Source organism: Apus apus, chromosome Z (genome assembly GCF_020740795.1).
Source record: "Apus apus isolate bApuApu2 chromosome Z, bApuApu2.pri.cur, whole genome shotgun sequence".
Taxonomy (NCBI): Eukaryota; Metazoa; Chordata; class Aves; order Apodiformes; family Apodidae; genus Apus; species Apus apus.
The window spans coordinates 74,687,901-74,709,610 of NC_067312.1; the positions used below are offsets into that span (position 1 = coordinate 74,687,901).

Consider the following 21,710-nt stretch of genomic DNA (forward strand, 5'->3'; position numbering starts at 1 on the left):
AATTTACAGGATATAACTGGAGCTGTTTCTGGTTATGAGCTACCACCACCACAGAATATACTGAAACTTCCAGTTGTTCGACAAGCTGGGAGGTTTGGGTCAGCAACTCTGTATTGGGAAGCCATTCCTTCAACTGCTAGCTTGGAAGACTTCACACCATCATTTGGAAACCTCACATTTGCAGAAGGGCAGGTGTGTGCTTGCTGAAAATTTAACTGTCTCTGGATTACCAGTTTAAGAGTTTCTTCTGTTTTCTTCCAGCAGAATTTGCATCTTTGCATTGGAAAACATTTTGTTTATGGCCTTATGTATGTGATTGATGCTCCTTCATTCAGGCCTTTAACTTGGAAAAACAGAATATCCACAAGGACTGACTAGATAGGGTTGTATACCCTTAGTACCTCTCCTAGTGAAGACATAACTTCTAATAATAAGGCCTGTTACACTGAAAATTTGTAAAATAAACTGTCTTCTCTATAAATTCTTAGGATAAGCCTATATTTTTTCTTAGATTTATTCTACATATAGTTTTAAATTTCATGCTGCCCCTGATAACACACAAGGAGGTTTGATTTCAAGTGAACAGAACTGATCTTTGGCGAATAGAATGGTGTACTTTGTGAGCAGAATTCTGGCTGATGAAATGTTGTCTGTCTGTATATTCTGATGAGTACCAAATCAGAGCAGTCTGCTGATTTTAACATGGAAGATTTACATTAAGTGAAAAACCATTCTTAACATTTTGTTGTCTTGTTATAAACATACAAATACAGAAAGAAATAAACACAACTGAACAATAAGTGTTTATCTACTATTGTAAAAAAAAAAAAAATCAATATTTTAAATTTTAGATTAAAAAAAAAAAGACAATGTTATTAATGAAACTTGCTGCTCTCTTTTTCCTTATTTATTTATTTATTAACAATTTCTGCAGGCAACAGGAGAAATAGAAATCACAATCACAGATGACAGTGAAGTTGAATTCCTCGAGATATTCCAGATTGCCCTGGTGAGGGTAACTGGTGGTGCAAGACTTGGGGATGACACCCTGGTAACTGTCACTATTCCACCAAATGATTCTCCTGTTGGAGTATTTGGGTTTGAAGAAAAGAAAGTGAGTTTACTTTGGATTGCACTCTTTTCTGCTAGAGCTGGATAGTGAGTTTGTGTCACTAACACATAGCTGATTTTTAGTAAGCCCTCGTTGCAGTAGAAGACATGATTCCTTCATTAAAAAGCATTGCCTTTATTTAGCTGTGTAGGATGATAATAACTAGCAAAATGCTGCTCCACAGATGTAGATTTCTGCATGACTGAATCAGTTTAATTCAGAATACTAGCAATTCAGGACATCCCAGGCAGGATTTTTGTTGATCTGGTTAATATTAACATGAGTTTGTAATAATCTGTATTACTGAAAGTAAAGTTGGAAAAGAAATTGCAAAATGTACCTCATCTTAGTTCTTGTCACTGAACGGTTCTCTGCTCTCCATTTTTCTGGTGCTGTGCCTGCTTGTGATTCATTGTAATTGTTTTGAATCACAGGGCATACAGAAATAACATGAGTGACTAATCTTTGCTTAGCAGAATTCAACACATTCCCTTCCTGTTGTTTTTCACTCTTGTCCTTGTTTTGCATTGTCACTGATAATATTTTTGTGGTGTTTGGTTTTTTTTTAATCTCCTGCCAACATCAATGCCTCTTGCTGCAGCCTTTCCTACTTCCTTCTTCTCTTCCTTCACCAGGTAACTGTGAAGGAACCTCAGACTCCTGGTGACTCTGCTGCAGTTGTGTTGCTCACTGTGAGTCGGAGTCCAGGAGGACAAGGAGCAGTTGAAGTGTTATGGATTGTTGAGGAAGCAGCCAGATATGATCTGACCCCTCTGAACGGTACCCTGCACTTCAATGAGGTATTTCTGATACTGCAATAAATTATTTACTATTAGAGGTATAAATACTTTTGTCTTCTTACGTGTGTTTGCATGGTTGTTGTGTGTTTGTAGAAGTGGGGGGTTACTAAGTATTAAAACACAAGGAAAAGAGCAGTTTGAACTGATGGGAATAGCAGTTTTTTCAGAGAAGGAAAGCTGACATGCTTCTTTTTTAAGGCAGCATAATGTAATTATCAGGAAGATAGGCTCTTTTTTTTTTTTTTTTTTTTTTTCCAATTAAAAAAGCGGAACAAAAATATCCTGAATGTGAAGAATTACTACAGGCACATTATTCCATTTCAGTATGACAACAGAAAGAGAAAATTAATATTGAAAGGATGAGGATAAATAAATTTGAAAAATTTGCAGATTTAAAAAAATAGATAGTAAGACATACTAGTGCCTTTCAAACGGGATAATTATTTGATTTATGTTTCATGGCAAGTTAAGTCTCTGAAGTAGGAGCCTAAGTATTGGATGCTGTCAAGTTATTGCTGTTATCTTAATAATGGTCTTTTACTATCTACCTAAAGTATTTAATGAAGAAAAGTGTTGTAATCTATTCTGCCTGTACACTGCTATTTTGCATTAAATAATAGGCATACTGGTTGTTTCTTTTACTTTTAATCATGTGGAAAAGAGCTTTTTTTGTAAGACCACCGGTATTTGGCAAAGTTTTGATACAATTTTGCTACAATTTCTCTATTGGCAGTCCTAGATACTGTTTTTTCTTCCTTCTTACACATGCATGCATGGAAGAATACTAGTATGTGTGTAGGTGTACTGAAGTTATACAATGTGTACCTCCTTTTTTTCCTATAGTCTTATTTTAAGATACTGCCCACTGAGAAAAATGTGGATTGGACAGGAATTTGCTATGACGTAATATATCTAATCTTAACAAAATTAATCTTTAGAATATAAGTATCCCATTGCATATGCACTTTCTGATGGAAAATATTTTGCATAGAAGGTTTCCTCTAAGTTGAAAGCTTCTATATGAATTTAAAAGTAATTTCAATTGATCTTCAGTTTAAAATAGCCAGGGTATTTTTGGGGTGGCATACGATGTCTGAGAGGCATTTTTTAACTGTTCATTAATCTGTGAGAATATATTTAAACTGAATCAGAAATGTTTCTCATACTTAAAAAGATTACATATTTTATCAAGTATATGCATGGTTAATATGTGCTTAAATATATAAATATATTTATTATATATCTTTTATTTAGTTTCACCTAATGTGTGTATATATATCTTCTGGTCTTTACATGATGCAGACTGAATCCCAGAAGATGATTGTTTTACATGCTATACAGGATGGTCTACTGGAGGGGAATGAAAGCTTTACCATTCAGCTAGTCTCTACTGGTGATGCTGAGATATCCCCTGTAAATGGTAAAAAGTTAATTGATTTAATTCTGTTTTGAGGCATTTCATATAAGAATTCTAGTGAGTCTGTTCACATTATTTTATCCTGCAGTCTCCATATATTTTGTGTGCAGCTAGTTGGTAGCAGTTCTGACTGTCATTTTCCCTAAGTCATTTCTTTGTCTGCAGAAATCAAGGAGAATTATAGAGCATAGTTTTTAATTTTGCATTAGTTCTTGGTCTGTACTTTTTTTTTTTTTTCAGATAGCTAACATTGTCTCTAAAGTAAAGGAGAACAAAAAGAGCTTATTTAAATATATCAGCAGTAAAAGGAAGAATAGGGAAAATGCGGGCCCCCTGCTGAATCAGGTGGGAGCACTGGTAACAGAGGATGCAGAGAAGGCAGAGTTACTTAATGCCTTCTTTGCTTCAGTCTTTACTAAGACCAGCCCTTATAAGCTTCAAGAGCCTGGATATAGGAGAGGAAGCCTGGAGGAGGGAAGATTTTCCACTAGTCAGTGAAGAGTGGGACAGAGATCAGTTATGTAAATTGAATGTGCACAAGTCCATGGGCCCCAATGAGATGCACCCAAGAGTGTTGAGAGAGCTGGCTGATGTTATTGCCCTACCACTCTCCATAATTTTTGAAATATCATGGCAAACAGGAGAAGTGCCTGAGGACTGGAGGAAGGCAAGTGTCATTCCAGTCTTCAAAAAGGGCAAGAAGGAAGATCTAGGAAATTATAGACCAGTCAGCCTCACCTCCATTCCTGGAAAGATGATGGAGTGGCTCATTTTGGAGGTCATCTCTAAGCACATGGAAAAGAAGGTTATCAGGAGTAGCCAGCATGGATTTACCAATGGGAAATCATGCTTGACTAATCTGATAGCCTTCTATGATGTTGTGACTGAATTTAAGGATAGATGCAGGGAGACCAGTGGATGTGTCTACCTTGACCTTAGCAAGGCTTTTGACACAGTCTCCCATAGTATCCTTGTGAGCAAGCTCAGAATATGCGGGATGAAAAAATGGATAGTGAGAAGGATTAAGAACTGGCTATGCAATAGAGCCCAAAGAGTGGTGGTCAATGGTGCAGTCCTGCTGGAGACCTGTAGCTAGTGGAGTCCCCCAGGGATCAGTGCTGGGTCCAGTCCTGTTCAACATCTTTATCAATGACCTTGATGACAGGACAGAGTATCTTCTCAGCAAGTTTGCTGATGATGCAAAGCTGGGAGGATTGGCTGATCCACCTGAAGGCTGTGCAGCCATTCAGCAAGATTTGGACAGGCTGGAGAGCTGGGCAAAGAGGAACCTAATGAGATTCAACAAGAGCAAAAGTGGAGTCCTGCACCTGGGAAGGAACAACAAAATGCACCAGTACAGGCCAGAAGGTGACCTGCTAGAGAGCAGTTCCGTGGAGAAGGACCTTGGAGTCCTGGTAGACAACAAGTTATCCATGGGACAACAATGTGCCCTTGTGGTCAAAAAGGCCAATGGTATCTTGGGGTGCATTAGGAGGAGTGTGTCCAGCAGACTGAGGGAGGTTCCCTCCCCCTTTACTCAGCCCTGGTGAGACCTCACTTGGAGTGTTGTGTCTGGTTCTGGGCTCTCCACTTCAACAGGGACAGGGATCTACTTGAGAGGGTCCAGGGAAGGCTACGAGTATGATTAAGGGACTGGAACATCTGCCTGATGAGGAAAGGCTGAGAGACCTGGGCTTTTCAGTCTACAGGGGAGAAGACTGATGGGGGATCTAATTAATGTCTATAAATACATGAGGGCAGGACATCAGGAAGGCAGGGACAACCTCTTTTCACTTGTGTGCTGTGATTGGACGAGGGGCAATGGACTCGAATTTGAACATAGGAAGTTCCACCTTAACATGAGGAAGAACCACTTTCCTGTGAGGGTGACAGAGCCCTGGGACAGGCTGCCCAGAGAGGTTGTGGAGTCTCCTTCTCTAGAGACTTTCAAGACCTGTCTGGATGCCTTTCTGAGTGATCTGCCCTAGTTGTGTGTGGTTTTTTGGTCCTGCTCTGGCAGTGGGTTGGACTCTGTGATCTTCAGAGGTCACTTCCAACCCCTGATCTTCTGTGATTCTGTAAAGAATTCTTAAACAAAAAGAATCAAAAAGCAAAACCAGGTTCAGACATCTAGGAACCATAGATTGTTTTCATTTGTAAGAGAAGGGTACAGAGAGGTCACCTAGTTGAAAATCCTGGTCAAGGAACAAGAGACTTCACAATTAGATCAGGTTACTGAATGCCTTGTGCACTAAAATTCTGAGTATTTCCAAGGCTGGGGATTCCAAGGTCTCTCTGGGAAGCTGGTGCTTAACCACTCATGTCACAAAATTTACAGAAGTTATCTCATTAGTTAGTTTTTCTTTACCATAAGAAGCTTTTTCTCTTCATAGGTGTTGCAACCATCATTATTGTGGGAGATGAAGGAGCTTCTGGGGTTGTTGAGATAGCCCATTCATCCAAGCATGTTCTGATTGGAGAACCTTCAGGGAAGTATAATGGAACTGCTCTTATTAGGTGGGTACCTCACTCATTTTTCCATAAGAAGGACAACAGCTCAGTTTCAAAAGTTGTCAGGCTCCATATTTGGCAAGAATTTCTTCAATTCTGGATTTCATTATCACTTCTAAAATAAGAAATATTTTTAAAATTAGATGCTTTTTTTTTAAAAGAAGGGCAGAATATACTATGTATGTGTTTCTTCAGTATTACTGGGGAGCTCCAAATATTCCTTTCAGTCTTCAAACTACAACTTCCATGCATTAAAGGGAAGAAGATTCTAATTAAAAAAGAAGGGAGAAGAGAATCAATGACATTTGAAGACACTTTGTGCTTTTCAGGATTCAGTTCAGGATTGGTGTCTGAACTGTATTTCACTACCTTGCTATGATGTCTAGCATAACTAAAGTGACAACTGGATTTTTAGTTGAAACAAGATGCAATTATTTCACTGCATTCAGTCAACTAAAAATGAGATGAAGAAATGCAGATGTTACCATACCCTTTGGGGAGTACTGGAAAAAAGGATGACGACACCTTCCCATGATGAAACAGAAAATATAAGCAACAGGACAGCTTCTCATGCTGCCCTGAGAAACCCAAAAGATACAGTGATGCTTTGTGCAGAAGTAGTTATAGGTCATGTAGTAGATCATGTTAGGTATAGACGGATTTTTGCCATGACTTAACTCACCAAGGCTAATGTCATGAGTACAATTAGGCTCTAAGTATTTAGACTGGCAGCAGACAGAACATTTCTCAACTGACCTTGTAGTAGTACTCTAGTATCCTTCTGCCTTAAAATTAGATTTTCTCTCCAAAACAAAATTACTCTTATGTCCCATTTCCATTTCTGCATATCTGTCTCTGGAAAAGCAGAATAAAGTGAAGGCAGCTCTACCTTTGGGCTGTAGGTACAGAGCAACTTTAAAGACCTCTCAGTTAAAGTACAGCTCAAGATGTCACCCAATGCAGGGAAATAAAACAGAACTGCAGAAATATTATTGCTCTTAAGAATAAATTGTGAAGCTCTTAATAATGACTTAATGCATTAAAACTCAGTCTTCATAGTGCTGAGGACATTTCTTTCATGCACAGTAATATAATACACTGTCTGTCTCTGGATTGGAAACAAAATATTAAAAGTAGGAAATAAAACCTGTGTTTATGTTCTTGTCTGCAGCCTGATACGTGGCCCAGGGATTTTTGGAGAGATCAAAGTACATTGGAATATAACACCTCCCCATCACACAGAATTCATTGAGACATCAGGGACCCTGACAATGCGAGACAAGCAGTCTGCAGCAGTTGTTTTGATACAGGTATATGAAAGGTTTTATACCAGGAGCTACTTCAAGCACTTCCTTTTATTTAGGTAGCCTCTTGGTTAGAAATTAGTGACACCTCTCTCCCTGGAAATGGTTTAAATCCTTTTAGCTTTCATTGATTCTTCTCCCCAGGCTGTAGATGACAACCATCCTGAGGAGAAGCATTACTACTTGTTTCAGCTAACAGGAATCAGCGATGGAGCACTCATAAATGAATCTAGCAGCACAGCAAATATTACCATGGCCGCCAGTGATTTTCCTTATGGAGAGTTTTCATTTTCACGGGAACTGTTGTTGGCAACAGAAGAAGAAAAATGGGTACAAGATTAAAATTCCTTCTTATATGGAATATTGATATCAATACTGTTGCTAGATATATTATTAACTTGAGGAAAATTAAAAATAAATAAATAAATAGAATATAAATCAAATCTTTATACTACATTTTCCTTAACACAGCCTCCAGAATGGCTGTCTGAGGCTTCTGGACTTTATTAATACCCTGAGAAAGAAGGCTGTCTCTTAAGTTACACACATTTGGTGCTTAGTAAAGCAAATAGTTGTTACTTGACAGAATAATTGAGAAGATATCTTTACAATAGTCTCCTAAAGACAACTGTAGGAGAAAAAAAAAAATGCCATTTTTTAAAGAAAATATCCTCTTTGCCTCAGGTTAACATCACTGTTGTGCGCTCCTGGGGATCCTATGGCAAAGTGCGTCTTTGCTTTCAGATAATAAATGGGACTGCAGAGGAGGGTATTGATTTCACTCCCACAGTAAATGACTTGCTGTTTGAACCACATGAGGAGAGTAAAATTATTTTGATTGAAATTCACGATGATGACTTTCCTGAAGGTCCTGAAGACTTTTCAGTGGTGATTACCGAAGTGGAACTCCAAGGAAGGTAAAAAGAAAATTACCAGTTGATTATTCACAAGTAGAAGAGCAAACTATGTTTGGAGTATGACTACTGACATAAAGTCACTACTGTATTTCAGCTGTTTTCCTGTAAAATTTCATAAGACAGCTGTAATAGGAATCACAATAGAAATTTGATGCAGGGAAATACCATTTTTTTAACATGAGTATAAAGATTTTGTTCATTACAATTTATTAAAGCTATAAGTCAATACGTTATAGACAAGTTGTCAAGTTGCATCAAATTCAAGTAAGAAGATAAAATGAGAAAGAAGAAACAAAAGATACACATTTCTGTAAATAGACTACTCTTTTTGCATATATATAGTTTGAGAAACTGTAACCAAGAGGAGGTCATCAGTGATAACTGTCAGAAAACAACATTATTTGTGGCAATTGACAAATTGCCATCCGTGCATCTTAATACTTTCACAAGAATTTTTAATGTAACTTTTTTTTTAATGTTCTTGCAAGTGGATTTGACTTTACTGTGAAAGAAAATGGTCTACAGATAGATCAACCTCCAATAATAGGAAATGTTTCCATGGTACGAGTCACTATAGCAAAAAGTGACAATGCAGAAGGCATCATAGAATTTGATCCACAGTATATCTTTATAGAAGGTAAGTTTACACAGACATTTACTGTGGTGTAGAAGATAAGTCTGTGGCTATGGCATGGATTTTGAAATAAAACAACATTTTTCTCCTCTATCCTTGCAGTGGAAGAGGATGCTGGATTAATCACAATTCCTGTTGTCAGAAAGCGTGGAACTTATGGCTATGTAACGGCTGATTTTCTCTCTTGGAGTATTTCTGCCCTTCCTGATGGTGTTGACTATGTCATCCATAATGACTCTGTCATTTTTGATCATGGCCAGAACCAGACTTTCATTTATATCTCTATTATAGATGATGAAGAAAGGTAATTGGTTTTTCAGATATTTATTGTCTGATTTACTTCTGAGAAGTCCTTTTTTATCATGTACATTATACCTGTGTGTGGAATTGGAGTTGACAACCAATTTTTTTCAGTGCTGAAAAATCACCTAAATACAAAGGGGGAAAAAAAAAAAAAAAAGCTATTAGCAGAATTTTGTACTCCCTGTTAAGTTTTATGCAAACAAATACATTTTTTAAAAATAAGTTGTCAGAGATCTGGGGTGCTAATACTAGTGCTGTGACTAATAGAATATTTTTTCATTTAAAAAAAAAATAAAGAACATGAGTGGAAAACAGAACATTGTTTTTATTTCAGTCATCACTATTCTATACAAGTGGGAGGAGTCTTCTGCTGTGTCCTTACAGAGATGACTTGTGTATGCCTTTAAATAGATCCAGTTGGTTTCGTAATTGAATAACTAAGTATAGGGGTTTTTTTGTTGTTTTTTTTTTGTTTGTTTGTTTGTTTTTTTTGTTTTTTTTGTTTGTTTGTTTGTTTTGGTGTTTTTTTTTTGTTTTTTTTTTTTTTTTGTCTCTGATACCTCACATTCTCTTTTTCTTTCTCTGTGCAGTGAGTTTGCAGAGCAGTTTGAAATCCGGCTGACAGGAGCCACTGGTGGAGCAGTCCTTGGGCTCCACCTAGTGAGCCAGGTCACTATTGCCAAGAGTGACTCCCCCCAGGGCATCGTCCGATTTCTCAACCAGAGTCGAATTGTTCTTCCCAACCCTGATACACCCATGGCAGTGTCCCTGGTGCTGGAGAGGACTGGAAGATTGCTAGGGGAGACAGAGGTAGGTCCTGGTTGTCAAAGACTGAATGCTTTCCTGTGACAAGGTCAAAAAAACGGTGTTTTCCTTCAAGAGCTTCTTTATGACTGATTTCTAATAGTTGTGTCTTTTCATTAGGAGTGAGTGAGGTTGCAGTGTAATAGAAAATGTTACTCTTCTAAATCTTCTCTTTCTCCTCCTGCTTGCTTTGTTTTCTTACCTTCAGGTGTACTTTGCTCTGAACTAGCTCCTAATCCCATTAAAAATATGGCTAATTTCATGTACTACCTTCAGATTAATTAAATTAAATTCAGTTTAGTACTTCCTAAAGCTGGTAATTTTTATTTTTTTTTTTCAGTGAATTATTTACTCTGAGTTTTCTAGAGGTTTTTTTTAGTCTATACAGACCACTGACGAAGTGAGGTATAAATATGAACCAAGGTAGGCCTTTCACAGTATTGGCAAAGGACTGGAAGATTGTCATTAAAGATGATGAGCTCTTCCTCCCTCCATACAAAAACTGCCTGAGTCTTTTTTGACTTTTTCTAGAAGTCATTTGAGAAAACCAGAAAAAAGTAAAACGGCCAAAACAAAAATTTTGAAGTCTGAATATAGCCTACTTAAAAGTAATCCAGTTTGGGGAAAATTTTGTACATATTCTAGCTTTTAATCAGTATGAATCATTATTATTTATAAATTGCACTCTTACAAAAATATTTGTCATTTTCTCTCTTGACATCAGATGACACATGGAATAGTTTCTGTTTGGGGAATTTTGCAAAACAAATAAGGAAAGGGAGAGAATTAGAAACTGGCTTGTGTGTTTCCTGCTGTGTGCTAAAGATACATCAATATCTCTTCTAGAACTAATGTCTAGAATTTCATAAAATGGTATTGTGGCTGACACTTCAAAATTTGTGTTTTTAATATCTCATTTTTATTTTTTTTTTACCCGAAGGATTATATATTTTTCGACATAGAATTCATAATGAATATTTTGTATTCTGTATTAACAGCAAAGATTTAATCATAGCTAGTTACCAGCCACAAGAAGTTTTGTGTCACTTGTGGTACTCTGTGATTCCTCCCCCTGGGAAGCTATGATAATGCATCACCATTCTAAATCTAAAACTGGTGTCTTCCACAGATTAACTGGGACATTTTGGGACCCAATTCGGAAGAGGTTTTGTCTCCCTTGAATAGTGACATTGGTGACCCTGTGAATGGATCATTCCATTTTGGAGAAGGAGAAGGAGGTCTGAGAACTATTGATCTAGAAATCTATCCTCATGAAGAAGTTGAAGTTCAGGAGGTCTTCATTATTAGACTGAACCTCATAAAAGGTGAAACAGAAATAGATCCTAAGGCAAGCAGCATTGCACTAATAGTAAGTCTGGACTGCTTTTCTTTCTTCTGAGGTCATTGTCAATGGTATTTATCCTGCAAAGCTTTTAAAAATTAATAATTATTGCATGGTTTGCATTTATTTATTTATTTATTGTTCCTTGTACTACTTTAGGTGCCCTCTTTGCAGCTTTACTTCTGAAAACAAAATCGGTGTTGTCAGTATCTTCTGTCTTCTGGGATATCTTCTCCAAGTCCTTTCAAAATTACTTTAGTATCTGAAATGTGTTTGGACCATTTAGAATCGGGAAGTTGTTTAAAGCTGAATGAAGCTCAACTCAGTGACCAGAATCCTTGTCCCTGTGTGAATTTGTTTACATACAATGCATTTGTCAGTCTATGCCTGAAAACTTTCTGTATTTATTGGCAGCATCGTGTGTTGACACCTGTCCCATTTAGGTCCTACTTAAACTTATTCGTGTATCACAGTAGGATCTTCTCACACAAGAGCAAGTTACCCACAGATTACATGTAACAAACAGTCTTACTCTGTGTGCATCTGTGTGTTCATATGTGTATGTGCACACATGGTCTTGATATCACGCTGGTCTCAATACCTTGATGGTCCTGTCTGATGGGTTGGTTTCTTTTCATCTCTCAGTGTCAGTCCTAGCTACTAATGTGCTGTTGAATCTTCTTAAGAGGAAAAGACTGATATGTGCCCTGCAGCATCTAGCAAGAAAAACCTCAGGGACACGGACAGTAATACAACTTACTCCACATTTCTGATTTTTTTAATTTGTTCATTTACTTTTTTTACAGATACAGAAATTTGGTGATCCCAATGGAATTGTGCAATTTGCTCCTGAATCGTTAACTGAGAGTAACTATTCAGAACCCTCAGCAGTGGAAGGGCCACGAAGTATTACACTGTTTGTCCGACGAGTTCAAGGCACTTTGGGAAACATAACGGTATCTTCACTCTGTTCTTAATAAACAGCATAGTCTGAAATAATCCTCAGTATCCATGTATAGAGGAATACTTTTCCCTGTGCATTTCACATGCTTGTTTCTCAAATTCATTTTTGAAACGTTGCCTTTTAGACTGAATTTCGCAAGGGCTTACCCCTTGTACTTGTGGTTTGAAGACTCAGACTCAGTTTCCTCTGGTCAGGAATAAAAAAGAAAAACAGTTCCACTGTGCTTCCATCTCTTTATGCCTCTTCCCTTATGCTTTTGATGGGAGAACAGAACAGAGCATACTGACATAGTGAGCTTTCTTTGAGATCATCACAATTTAGGTTTTTTTCAGGCATACTTCAAGGTAAGAAACAGTATTTTGAACCATCACTCACATTGTTTTTTGCATTTTTACATTTTACACCATTTTAACCATTATTGATTTAATATTTTCCTTTTTTTTTTTTTTTTTTTAATCAACTAATAAATTAATCTGTTGTGTTCAATGAGAACTCTCTGCTCCTTTTGGATGTGAGAAATCTTGGAAAGAAGAAAAACAGCAAGGATGTCTTGGTGTAAAAATAGAATATATTTATTTCTTTTAATTGTTCAGAGATTCCATATAGTTTAAAATAAATCTTCTGAAGATATACAAAAGAAATCTTTAAATTCATAGTACTGTTGGAGGAACAGCACACCCTCCTTTTCTGAGATAGACAGTCTGTGTGCCTCTTCCTAATGCATAGCTAAACCAATTTCTATTTTACCTACTTGAAACCAATCTGTTCCATATCCTATCAATACTGAATAGTATCTCATTCTCTAGGTAATTTTACTTTCTTTTTAACTCCTTTCAGGTGTACTGGGAAATACATAGTGAATCTGACATCACAGGTGACTTTCTTAGGACAGAGGGTTCTGTTGTCATTCCTGACCAGCAAAGTACAGCTGAGATCATGATCTACCTTTTACCTGATGATGTTCCAGAACTGGATGAAAACTATGTGGTGCAGTTGATTTCAGTAGAAGGTGGAGCAGATTTAGACCCGGAGAAAAGGATTTCAAAGATTAATGTTTTTGCAAATGATGATCCCCATGGAATGTTTGCCCTGTACTCTGATCAGCAGTCGGTGTCAGTGGAGACAAACCTGGATCGTTACATTCAGATTAATGTAACTCGGCATGCTGGGGCATTTGGAGAAGTGATCATTGAATACCATATCTTGTCCCATCATGAAGAAGTGCTAATTGCACCCGAGAATGAGGTGGGATACCTCACAGTAAAAGATGGTGCCAGCTTTGGAGTTAAAAGAGTGCCAATAAGCAGCCAGGTCTGTGTTAATTCCTTTTAATTCTTACAATATGTATTGTTTCCATTTGTGTTCATCACAGTACAAATGTGGTGGAATAAGATACAACACACTCAATAGTATCCCCAGAAAAGACAATAATCGTATTATGAATCGTATTATTTTTGAAATAAAAATGTGTTTAAATATAATATTTTCAGATAATAATTGCAAAATCATTGCTATGCATGTGTTCAGATACTCAATTTTTACTTTCTGTCATTTACTGTCAGTTCAACATTTCATTATTATATGTATGCCAATATTTTTCAAATTTCAAATTTTTTGGCTGGTAAGTGGTGATCTGTTAGTGCTGAGTCACGAAGCATCAGATGAGTTTATCTTTAGTTCTCTGTGTTCCCTAGTTGTTTGTTAGTATTACTACAGTCTTACATTTACACTTATATCCTTTTACATCCATTTTACATCATTTTAATCCTAAGAATTAAAGTAACACTGAGGCTTACTGTGTTAGATACAATTTAACAAGACAGCAATGGTTTCTCTACAAATTCACATTCCAGCAAACTGCTAGTAAATCACATTGCCAATGTTAACGTTTTAGCTGTATTTTGAGAAACATAATCAAGGAAACACTTTTCTTGAATATACTACTTTTTATACGTAAGCAGAGCAAAATATGCAAATTGTTCTGCTACCTAATTCTTTATACTGGTGGATATAATGTTTTTAGTGGGATTAAATTTCTACCTTTTTATTTAAATTCTCTCTCTCACAGGCGTTTCTTTTACTGGGCTTGAATTTTACTCTGGAACTGACTAATGTGAGCCTGGTTAGTGGAAGTGCCAAGGATGTGCCTAAAATTTTAGGAAAAGCAAAGTCAGCTGTTCTGCTTATTCCTGAGGAAGCTGCCAATTCACAGGTCAGTAGAGTGGCTACAGTGGAACATTTCTACCACAGATGGAAGGTGTATATATATAGTACTATAGTTCTTGCCTGTGAGCATTCAGGGCAGGTTGTTTTATTTTAAACAACAGACACAGAATGCTATTCTGTGCTTTCAGTACTGAGATGTCAATCATACTGGTTCCTTTACGCTGAGATCTAATTCTTTAAAACCTCAAATTTACAAGTATTTACAAGTATTGCTAAAGAGTTGAGAAGGAAGTATATATATATATACATACAAACATATATACACCCATAATTATTGTAAAATGCCTATTTTACAGAATACACTAAAGTTCATAAATGTAATTTCCCATTTTTGTTCCATTTTCTATAAGAAAATCTGTTATGATTCCACAGGTTGGCTTTGAATCTGTGATTTTACGACTTACAGACATTGTAGCAGGGACAGGTGAGGCTGTCATAACCAGAAAAGGAGTTTATGGCTCTGTAATAGTTAGCTGGATTTCAGGATACCCACCAGACCTAATCACTGACTTTGAGCAGCCAGGCAATCTTACTCCTCCATTTGGTAAGTTCTTGTCTGAGAAAACAGCTGCCTTTTAATTATTTGTACCTTTTCACACTTCCTCTGTTGATGAAGAGTCCTTAGAATGAAGTTTTATGGTCTAATTTTTATCTGGAAGGTATATGTTTATTTTATGAGCAAAAAAAGAACCAAGACTCATAGGTACATATCTGGGAGGTAAGCACAATGCTATGCTCCTGAAGGACAATTTTAATGAATCTTAGAATCTTAGAATGTCTTGGGTTGGAAGGGGCCTCTAAAGGTCATCTAGTCCAACCCCCCTACAATAAGCAGGGACATCTCCAACTAGACCAGATTGCTCAGAGCCCCATCAGGCCTGACCTTGAATGTCTCCACGGATGGGACCCCCACCACCTTTCTAGGCAACCTGCTCCAGGGCTCCACCACCCTTATATTAAAGAACTTTTTCCTAATGTCCAACATAATCTACCCTTTTCTAGCTTAAAACCATCACCCCTTGTCCTGTCATTACATGCCTTAGTGAACAGCTCTTCCCCAGCCTTCTTATAGGCCCCTTTCAGGTATTGGAAGGTCACTATGAGGTCCTCCTGGAGTCTTCTCTTCTACAGGCTGAACACCCCCAACTTCCTCAGCCTGTCTTCATCAGAGAGGGGCTCCAGCCCTCTGATCATTTTCACAGCCCTTTTCTTGATATGTTCCAACAGGTCCATGTCCCTTTTTGCTTTGGGGGCCCCAGAGCTGGACACATATAGGAAAGGCCTTATAAAGCAGATTTCTTGCTCCTTCATGCAGTGGGATTGTGATTGCAGTCCCTATCTCAGCACATTCCCAGGCAAGGAGAGGGTTCCTGTTCAGTGCTTTTGACTCGTGCTCTCTCTCACTCTCTCTTTTCCTTCAGGGACTGTTGCATTTTCCTCTGGTGAGCAACGTAAAGTCATTTCATTTCAGGCAACTCCAAGCCTAAATAAACACGAGTCATTTGCCATCACTTTAGCAGCAGTGCACAGCAATGTGTCTGGTGGGGCACGCCTGAGGTAAGGAAGTTTCTTGTGCTTTTTAGTTTCACAGGTGCTGTAAGAATTATGACCTGTGTACAGGCACACACCTTTTACAAATCCCTATTAAATTATAGCTAGCTACCAGGTTGTGGTGCCTCTGATAACTTTTTACATCTTGTCTCAGGTGGAAACAAGTATCAGTACTGCAGATCTGACCTGATCAGAACTGAGGCTTTTCTCCAGTTGTGGTCTGTTTCATATCACTGGGGTTTAAGATGCCTAGAATTTGTCTGTGATGGTGGAGACAGTTCAGAAAATGAAGAATCAAGAGCCAGGAAGCTGCAGAATGAAAACAGCTGTAGCAGGTTTCATTAGTGTCCCTAAAAATCTATATTTAGAAGATCTCAGACAACAAACATTATTTAAAATAAATAAAATTAACCAAGAAATTCCACGAAAATATCTAATTTATATTTTAAAATTGTGGTGTTTTTTTTTTAAAAAAACCAAATACATTACATTTAATCTCATTTTCAAGCTAAAATGTTATCTGTTCTTCAAACTATTTTCATTCTACCTTACTCATTGATAGCTAAAAGTGGTATAAAAAGAATGGAGATAGAGTAACACTGCATTGACTTCACCATATTACAATTACACTGGCAAAACTGAAGGAGGTAGGAATGAACTGATGGCTAAACTCCTAAGACTGCCCCCTTCTCCTAGGTTTGTCTGTCCTGGTGTCCTCAGAACACCTGTTTGTGATCTCAGTTAAATACCCTGAGTATACTAGAATGACCTTTCGTAGGAAAGTTCATACTATAAAAAAACATTTCTTCCCTGTACTGTTTACACGTGGTTTTAATCCACTTCCTTACAGCCATCATTGATTTTTCACTGAAAGATGTCATTCTTCAAGGTTTTACTTTTCATACTTCATATTTCCTCTCTCAATTTTAATACCTTTTCTGTTTCAGATCAGGATTTACAACAGCTGAAATAGAGCCAGTGGGGATCTTTCAGTTTGCTCCTAACTCAAGATCTGTTTCAGTTGAAGAAGATGTTCAGGCAGTCACATTACATGTCCAAAGATTGTTTGGTTTTCAAAGTAATCTCACTAAACTGAGGTATCAGACCATTCCAGGAAGTGCCAAACCACTAGAAGACTTCATACCCATCTACAATGGAGAGCTTCTGTTTTTACATTTTCAAACACACGCTGTGATAGAAATATCAATAATTGATGACACTCTGCCTGAAATGGAGGAATTTTTTTTTGTAAATTTGACTGCTGTGGAAATTTTAGATGTTCAACCTCTGGATCCTGCCTGGACACCACGACTGAATCCATCTTTCAGTGTTGCAACAGTTAATATCTTGGCTAATGATATTCTTAATGGAATACTAAGTTTGGGGCCAGAGTTTATTTATGTTGAAGAAGATACAAACAGCAGTACCCCCAACACAGTGACACTTCATATCAGAAGGACAAAGGGTTTTACTGGTGATATTAAAGTAACTGTTAAAACTTTTGGAGGATTGAGTGCACAGAGTGGAGTACATTCATATCCTTTTGGAAACATTTATGGAAAATCAAACTTCACATGGGCAACAGAAGGAGAAGATTTTGAGGAACAGGCAGTCACTCTGACTTTGCTGGATGGAGAAAGAGAAAGCAAGGTGTCCATAAAAATTCTGGATGACGATGAGCCTGAGGGGCAGGAGTTGTTTCATGTTTTCCTCTCAGATCCTGAATGTGGAGCTCAGATTGTGGAAGGAAAGGATGAATATGGATTTGCTGCTTTTGCAACAGTTATTATTGAAGGTAATTTTTTTTTCCCCCTCAGAAAATTAAGAAATACATTTAGATTAAATAACAGTAAATAACTGTATGTTCTCATAGCAATTTTAATATAAGAATTGGAATTATATTTGATAATAAGCAGGTTATTCTATTCCCAAACCTTGGGTTTTCCAGATCAGAGGAAGTGCCTAAAGCGTGAAGCCCACCATGCATCCCTTAGCAACGTAGCTCAAAATACATTTATAGATGCTGCTTATCACAGTTCTTGTCCTGTTTTACTTGATGAAGGGAAGAGGCTGAGAGTGAGTGTTTTCTTGCAGGTGTTGTAGCATTGCAGGCTTTTTTGTTTTCTTTGCTGTCTTGTCACTTTTGAATTGTATGGGGCTTGTATCAAAAAAAGCCTCAGATTCTGTGTTTTGATATTGCTCAGTTCATATCTGCAGTGTCATCATCCTCTGCCTCTGGGGATGGGTTTGCACAGACATCAGAGAAGAGTTTTTCTTTCAATCACTGCGTGCCACTGTGAGAAAGTGGTGTCAGAATCCCGGTTTCTGTTAGCTTTTAGCTATCTATCAGACCTACCAACTGAGTAACAACCAAATTGAACCACAGTATAGATTAAGTTTTAGAAACAGTAATATAAAACACCTGTTCCCTTCATGTGTACCATCTCTAGAACTCACCATGCAAGTAACCAGCTGCCTGTATGTGCAAGTTAACAGAAGCAGTCTGTTCATGTGCACAAGCTGGGATGTGAACTTGTGCTGGATCCCACCCAAGTGTGTTAACATGTTCTAGTTGTACCCTGAGTACAGTGAGTACATAAAGTAAGATAAGGAAACAACTTACATTATGGAAAAGGGTGAAAACACATATCTGCATGAACTATCTAGATTAAGAAAAAAAAAAGACATGCAGATTAAATATATGTGCATGTGCATAAGCAAACACACATTCTCTGTTAATCTGCAGGATATTTATTGGCATTTAAGATGCACTGTGTCACAACTAGATTGCCTTCCCAGTTGCAGAGTGAAACCCTCACTACCTGCAAAAGATAAATCCTTTAGAAGAAAGTTTTAATGAGAGAATGTGGAGACTTTAGTTTTCCCTCATTAAACCTGTTTTGTTTTGTTTTTTTACTCCATTCCTGTTATGCTGCAGTTTTCCCTGCAGTATTTTGCAGCTCTCTTGTTCCACATACTGAGTTAAAGATGCGGGAGAAAAGCAGATGTTACAGCTCCAGAAAAAAACAACATTTTGGGTGGGAAGAATAAGAAAGCTGTCCCTGGAAACCCATCTTTAACCCATAAACAACTATGTCCATCTAGGGGCACACTGAGGCCCATTTCTCTTTAGGTGTATTACCTGAGTTATGGTAAACATAAAATAATACAGCTGAAGGAATATCTCCTAAGGGCATTAAAAGCAAGGTTTTGGACACTTCTAAAATACTGTAGCATATAGTGCCTTGAAGTGAAGGGACACAGAATTCAGTCAGCTTACTGAATGTTGCTGAAAATACAAGCTTTGATGTGTAGATGGTGCCAGTACTCTCATAAGGAATTTACTTTAAAAAATACTTAATCTACTGGTTAAAATAAAATTTAGAAATGCCAACATTTGAACTTCTAAATAAGTGTGGAGGATAAAATAATAATAGAAACATTAAAAGAAATTTTCTTGACACGCCCCCAAGTGGTACCTTGCACCATGCTTTTGATACCTATTTTTATTTTTTTTAGCAGTTATGCACATTTAAATAATAATTTTATTCTCAGCTTTACTGTCATGCTAACTGCTTTCATGGACTGTTTCCTGTACAGGAAGTGATCTCCAGAATGGCATTTTGGGATTCATTCCAGAAGTACAAAGTGGTCTTGTACTTGATGAAGACTCAGAAAACAGAGAGGTGCTGCTGACTGTTACAAGGCAACCAAACAGGTGCAGGCAACAGCTGATTCAGCTGCCCTTCCCACATGCTGTAATATGCTGTGTTGAATCCCGGAAGCTGCTGCTAGTGGAAGAGGTTATCAGAGAAGCTTTACAATAAATCTTTGCCTTTTAGCTCCTTTGATAACTTTCCAGAATTTGGCACACAGGCTTTTAAGTTGTGAATGTGATTAGGTCTGTCTTGTTACAAAGCAGGAATGGAAAAAAACCAAGTATTTCCCAACTTACACTGTAAGGCAACAAGTGTGAAAGTTTTGCTGAAGGTATTTGCACTGCTAAAGGTGTAATCAAATTTTAATTTCCTTGTGTAATATTATGTGGGCATGAATACTAAAGTGAACAATTAAGTAGGTACCTGAGTGTCAGTATTATGCTGATCTCTTCACTCTCATCACAAAGATGATAGGTTTTTTTTCTAATTAGTACATGTATATGTTGCACATTTATGTGTGCTTTAAACAAATATGCTCAGATACTCTGAAGTTCCTTAAATTTAGAAGAAAGACAAATTCTGCCTAGCTTTCCAGGCAAATGGTTACTATAATATTAAGGAAAGTACTTAAGCATATCTCTGTCTTCCAAGCACCAGTGTTTCTTATTCAGCTAATCCCATTATTTCTGAAACAAAAATTGAGAAGAATCTAGCTGCCTCTAATTGCTTTATTGTCTTGCTGAGTTACATTTTGGTAATCTAAATGGATTCTAGAGGAAAGAATTTAAATGAAAATATATAATTTTTCATCTTAAAGAAGTTTGTTCCATGGTGATAAGTTTTGAATAATAAAACGTCTGTTACCTTTGTGGTTTATGTTTCCTAAAGTAATCTCCTTCAAGACATGTATCCTCTTTTGATTTGCTTATAGGGCTTTTGAAGATGTGAAGGTCTTTTGGCGTGTGACCTTTAATAAAACAGCTGTTGTCCTTCTGAAGGATGGCATGAACTTGGAGAATGAACTTGTATCTGCACGGGGAGCCACTACCTGCATGGCAGGGCAAACAAAGTGCAATATCTCCATTGAAATAAAACCTGATAATGTGAGTAATTATTGCTTGTTTCGGTGCAGCACTGTAGTGTTGGATTGCAGTTTATCAAGCTGAAAAAAGCTCTCTGATCCAGAGGAACTGATGTGTAGAACACAGTTTGAAGATTGTAACTTGACATCTGCTTGGTTCCTCTGCAAACATGTTTATTTACAGGCTTATGCTGCCTCCATTGTGACTGGTAAAAATTTGGAAAGGAGGTGAGTATTAGGAGAGTAAATGGCAGATCTCTGATTTTTACAGAGCAGTAAGAAAAAATGAATGGTGTGATTTCAGTGACATGCATATTCATATACTGAACTCTTCTCCTTCACACAGTAAATTCTAGATCTAGTAAAGCACTTCTTAAGTTGGTTTATGGAAAGCAGATCCTGTAAGTAATAACGGCAAAAAGCTTTTATTGCAAGTCTGCATAATTTTACGTGCCTAAATCTAGCACAATGATCTGTGAAAACTCTACTCAGTTGTAAAGCTGCATAAGAATCTCTGAGTGTCTAAAAATCTGTCACTGTGCACATCCAGTGTGTGAGTAGCTGAGTTCAGTTCAGCAGCCATCATCCACTAAAGCCATTTGGCATTTGTCAGTTGGGTGTGTCTAAGCCTAAGTGCCTTGAGAGGCCCAGCTGGCACTCAAGAATGCAGAAGGTATTGATTTAACACAAAGCACAACATTCAGTCATTTTTATTGAAAAGAGAAAGAAAAACTATTTTTGTGTGAACACCTAGTGGTGAGAGCAGCCCCTGAAGAAAGGAAGCATTAATGTTTGTCATACTTTAAGAGAGGAGAGTTTGAAACTTTCCAAGAAATTATCCTACCAGTCAGCCTAGTAGCAAAGCTGAGGTCTAGGGAATGGGAAAGGAGAATATTACAAGGGTTCTAAGGTTTTTCTGACTACATTCTGGTAAATAATGCAAGATGTAGGATGTGGGAAATAGTGTTTTCCCAGCGGGGAGCAGGGTGCATTCCCTTACTTCAGTAAGAGGGCCATTTTCCTCTTTAGCTTTCAAATATTATTTTTAAATTACTGAACCAATGATTAAAATATACATATGAGGGA

The 21,710-nt window shown here is 37.4% G+C and overlaps 1 protein-coding gene across 1 annotated transcript in view; it reads left to right on the forward strand.

Annotated features, from left to right (window-relative positions):
* ADGRV1 (adhesion G protein-coupled receptor V1) overlaps window positions 1-21,710 on the forward strand; it is a 278,553-nt gene that overhangs the window by 93,433 nt on the left and 163,410 nt on the right. Inside the window, exons 57-76 of the mRNA XM_051642551.1 lie at window positions 10-192; window positions 935-1,114; window positions 1,747-1,911; window positions 3,214-3,331; window positions 5,722-5,845; window positions 7,011-7,149; window positions 7,288-7,473; window positions 7,828-8,060; window positions 8,549-8,697; window positions 8,797-8,998; window positions 9,588-9,807; window positions 10,931-11,170; window positions 11,950-12,099; window positions 12,945-13,418; window positions 14,176-14,319; window positions 14,706-14,877; window positions 15,755-15,890; window positions 16,832-17,679; window positions 19,485-19,602; window positions 20,475-20,646. Coding sequence (XP_051498511.1) covers window positions 10-192; window positions 935-1,114; window positions 1,747-1,911; window positions 3,214-3,331; window positions 5,722-5,845; window positions 7,011-7,149; window positions 7,288-7,473; window positions 7,828-8,060; window positions 8,549-8,697; window positions 8,797-8,998; window positions 9,588-9,807; window positions 10,931-11,170; window positions 11,950-12,099; window positions 12,945-13,418; window positions 14,176-14,319; window positions 14,706-14,877; window positions 15,755-15,890; window positions 16,832-17,679; window positions 19,485-19,602; window positions 20,475-20,646 — 4,353 coding nt within the window. The remainder of the gene's footprint in view (window positions 1-9; window positions 193-934; window positions 1,115-1,746; window positions 1,912-3,213; window positions 3,332-5,721; window positions 5,846-7,010; window positions 7,150-7,287; window positions 7,474-7,827; window positions 8,061-8,548; window positions 8,698-8,796; window positions 8,999-9,587; window positions 9,808-10,930; window positions 11,171-11,949; window positions 12,100-12,944; window positions 13,419-14,175; window positions 14,320-14,705; window positions 14,878-15,754; window positions 15,891-16,831; window positions 17,680-19,484; window positions 19,603-20,474; window positions 20,647-21,710) is intronic.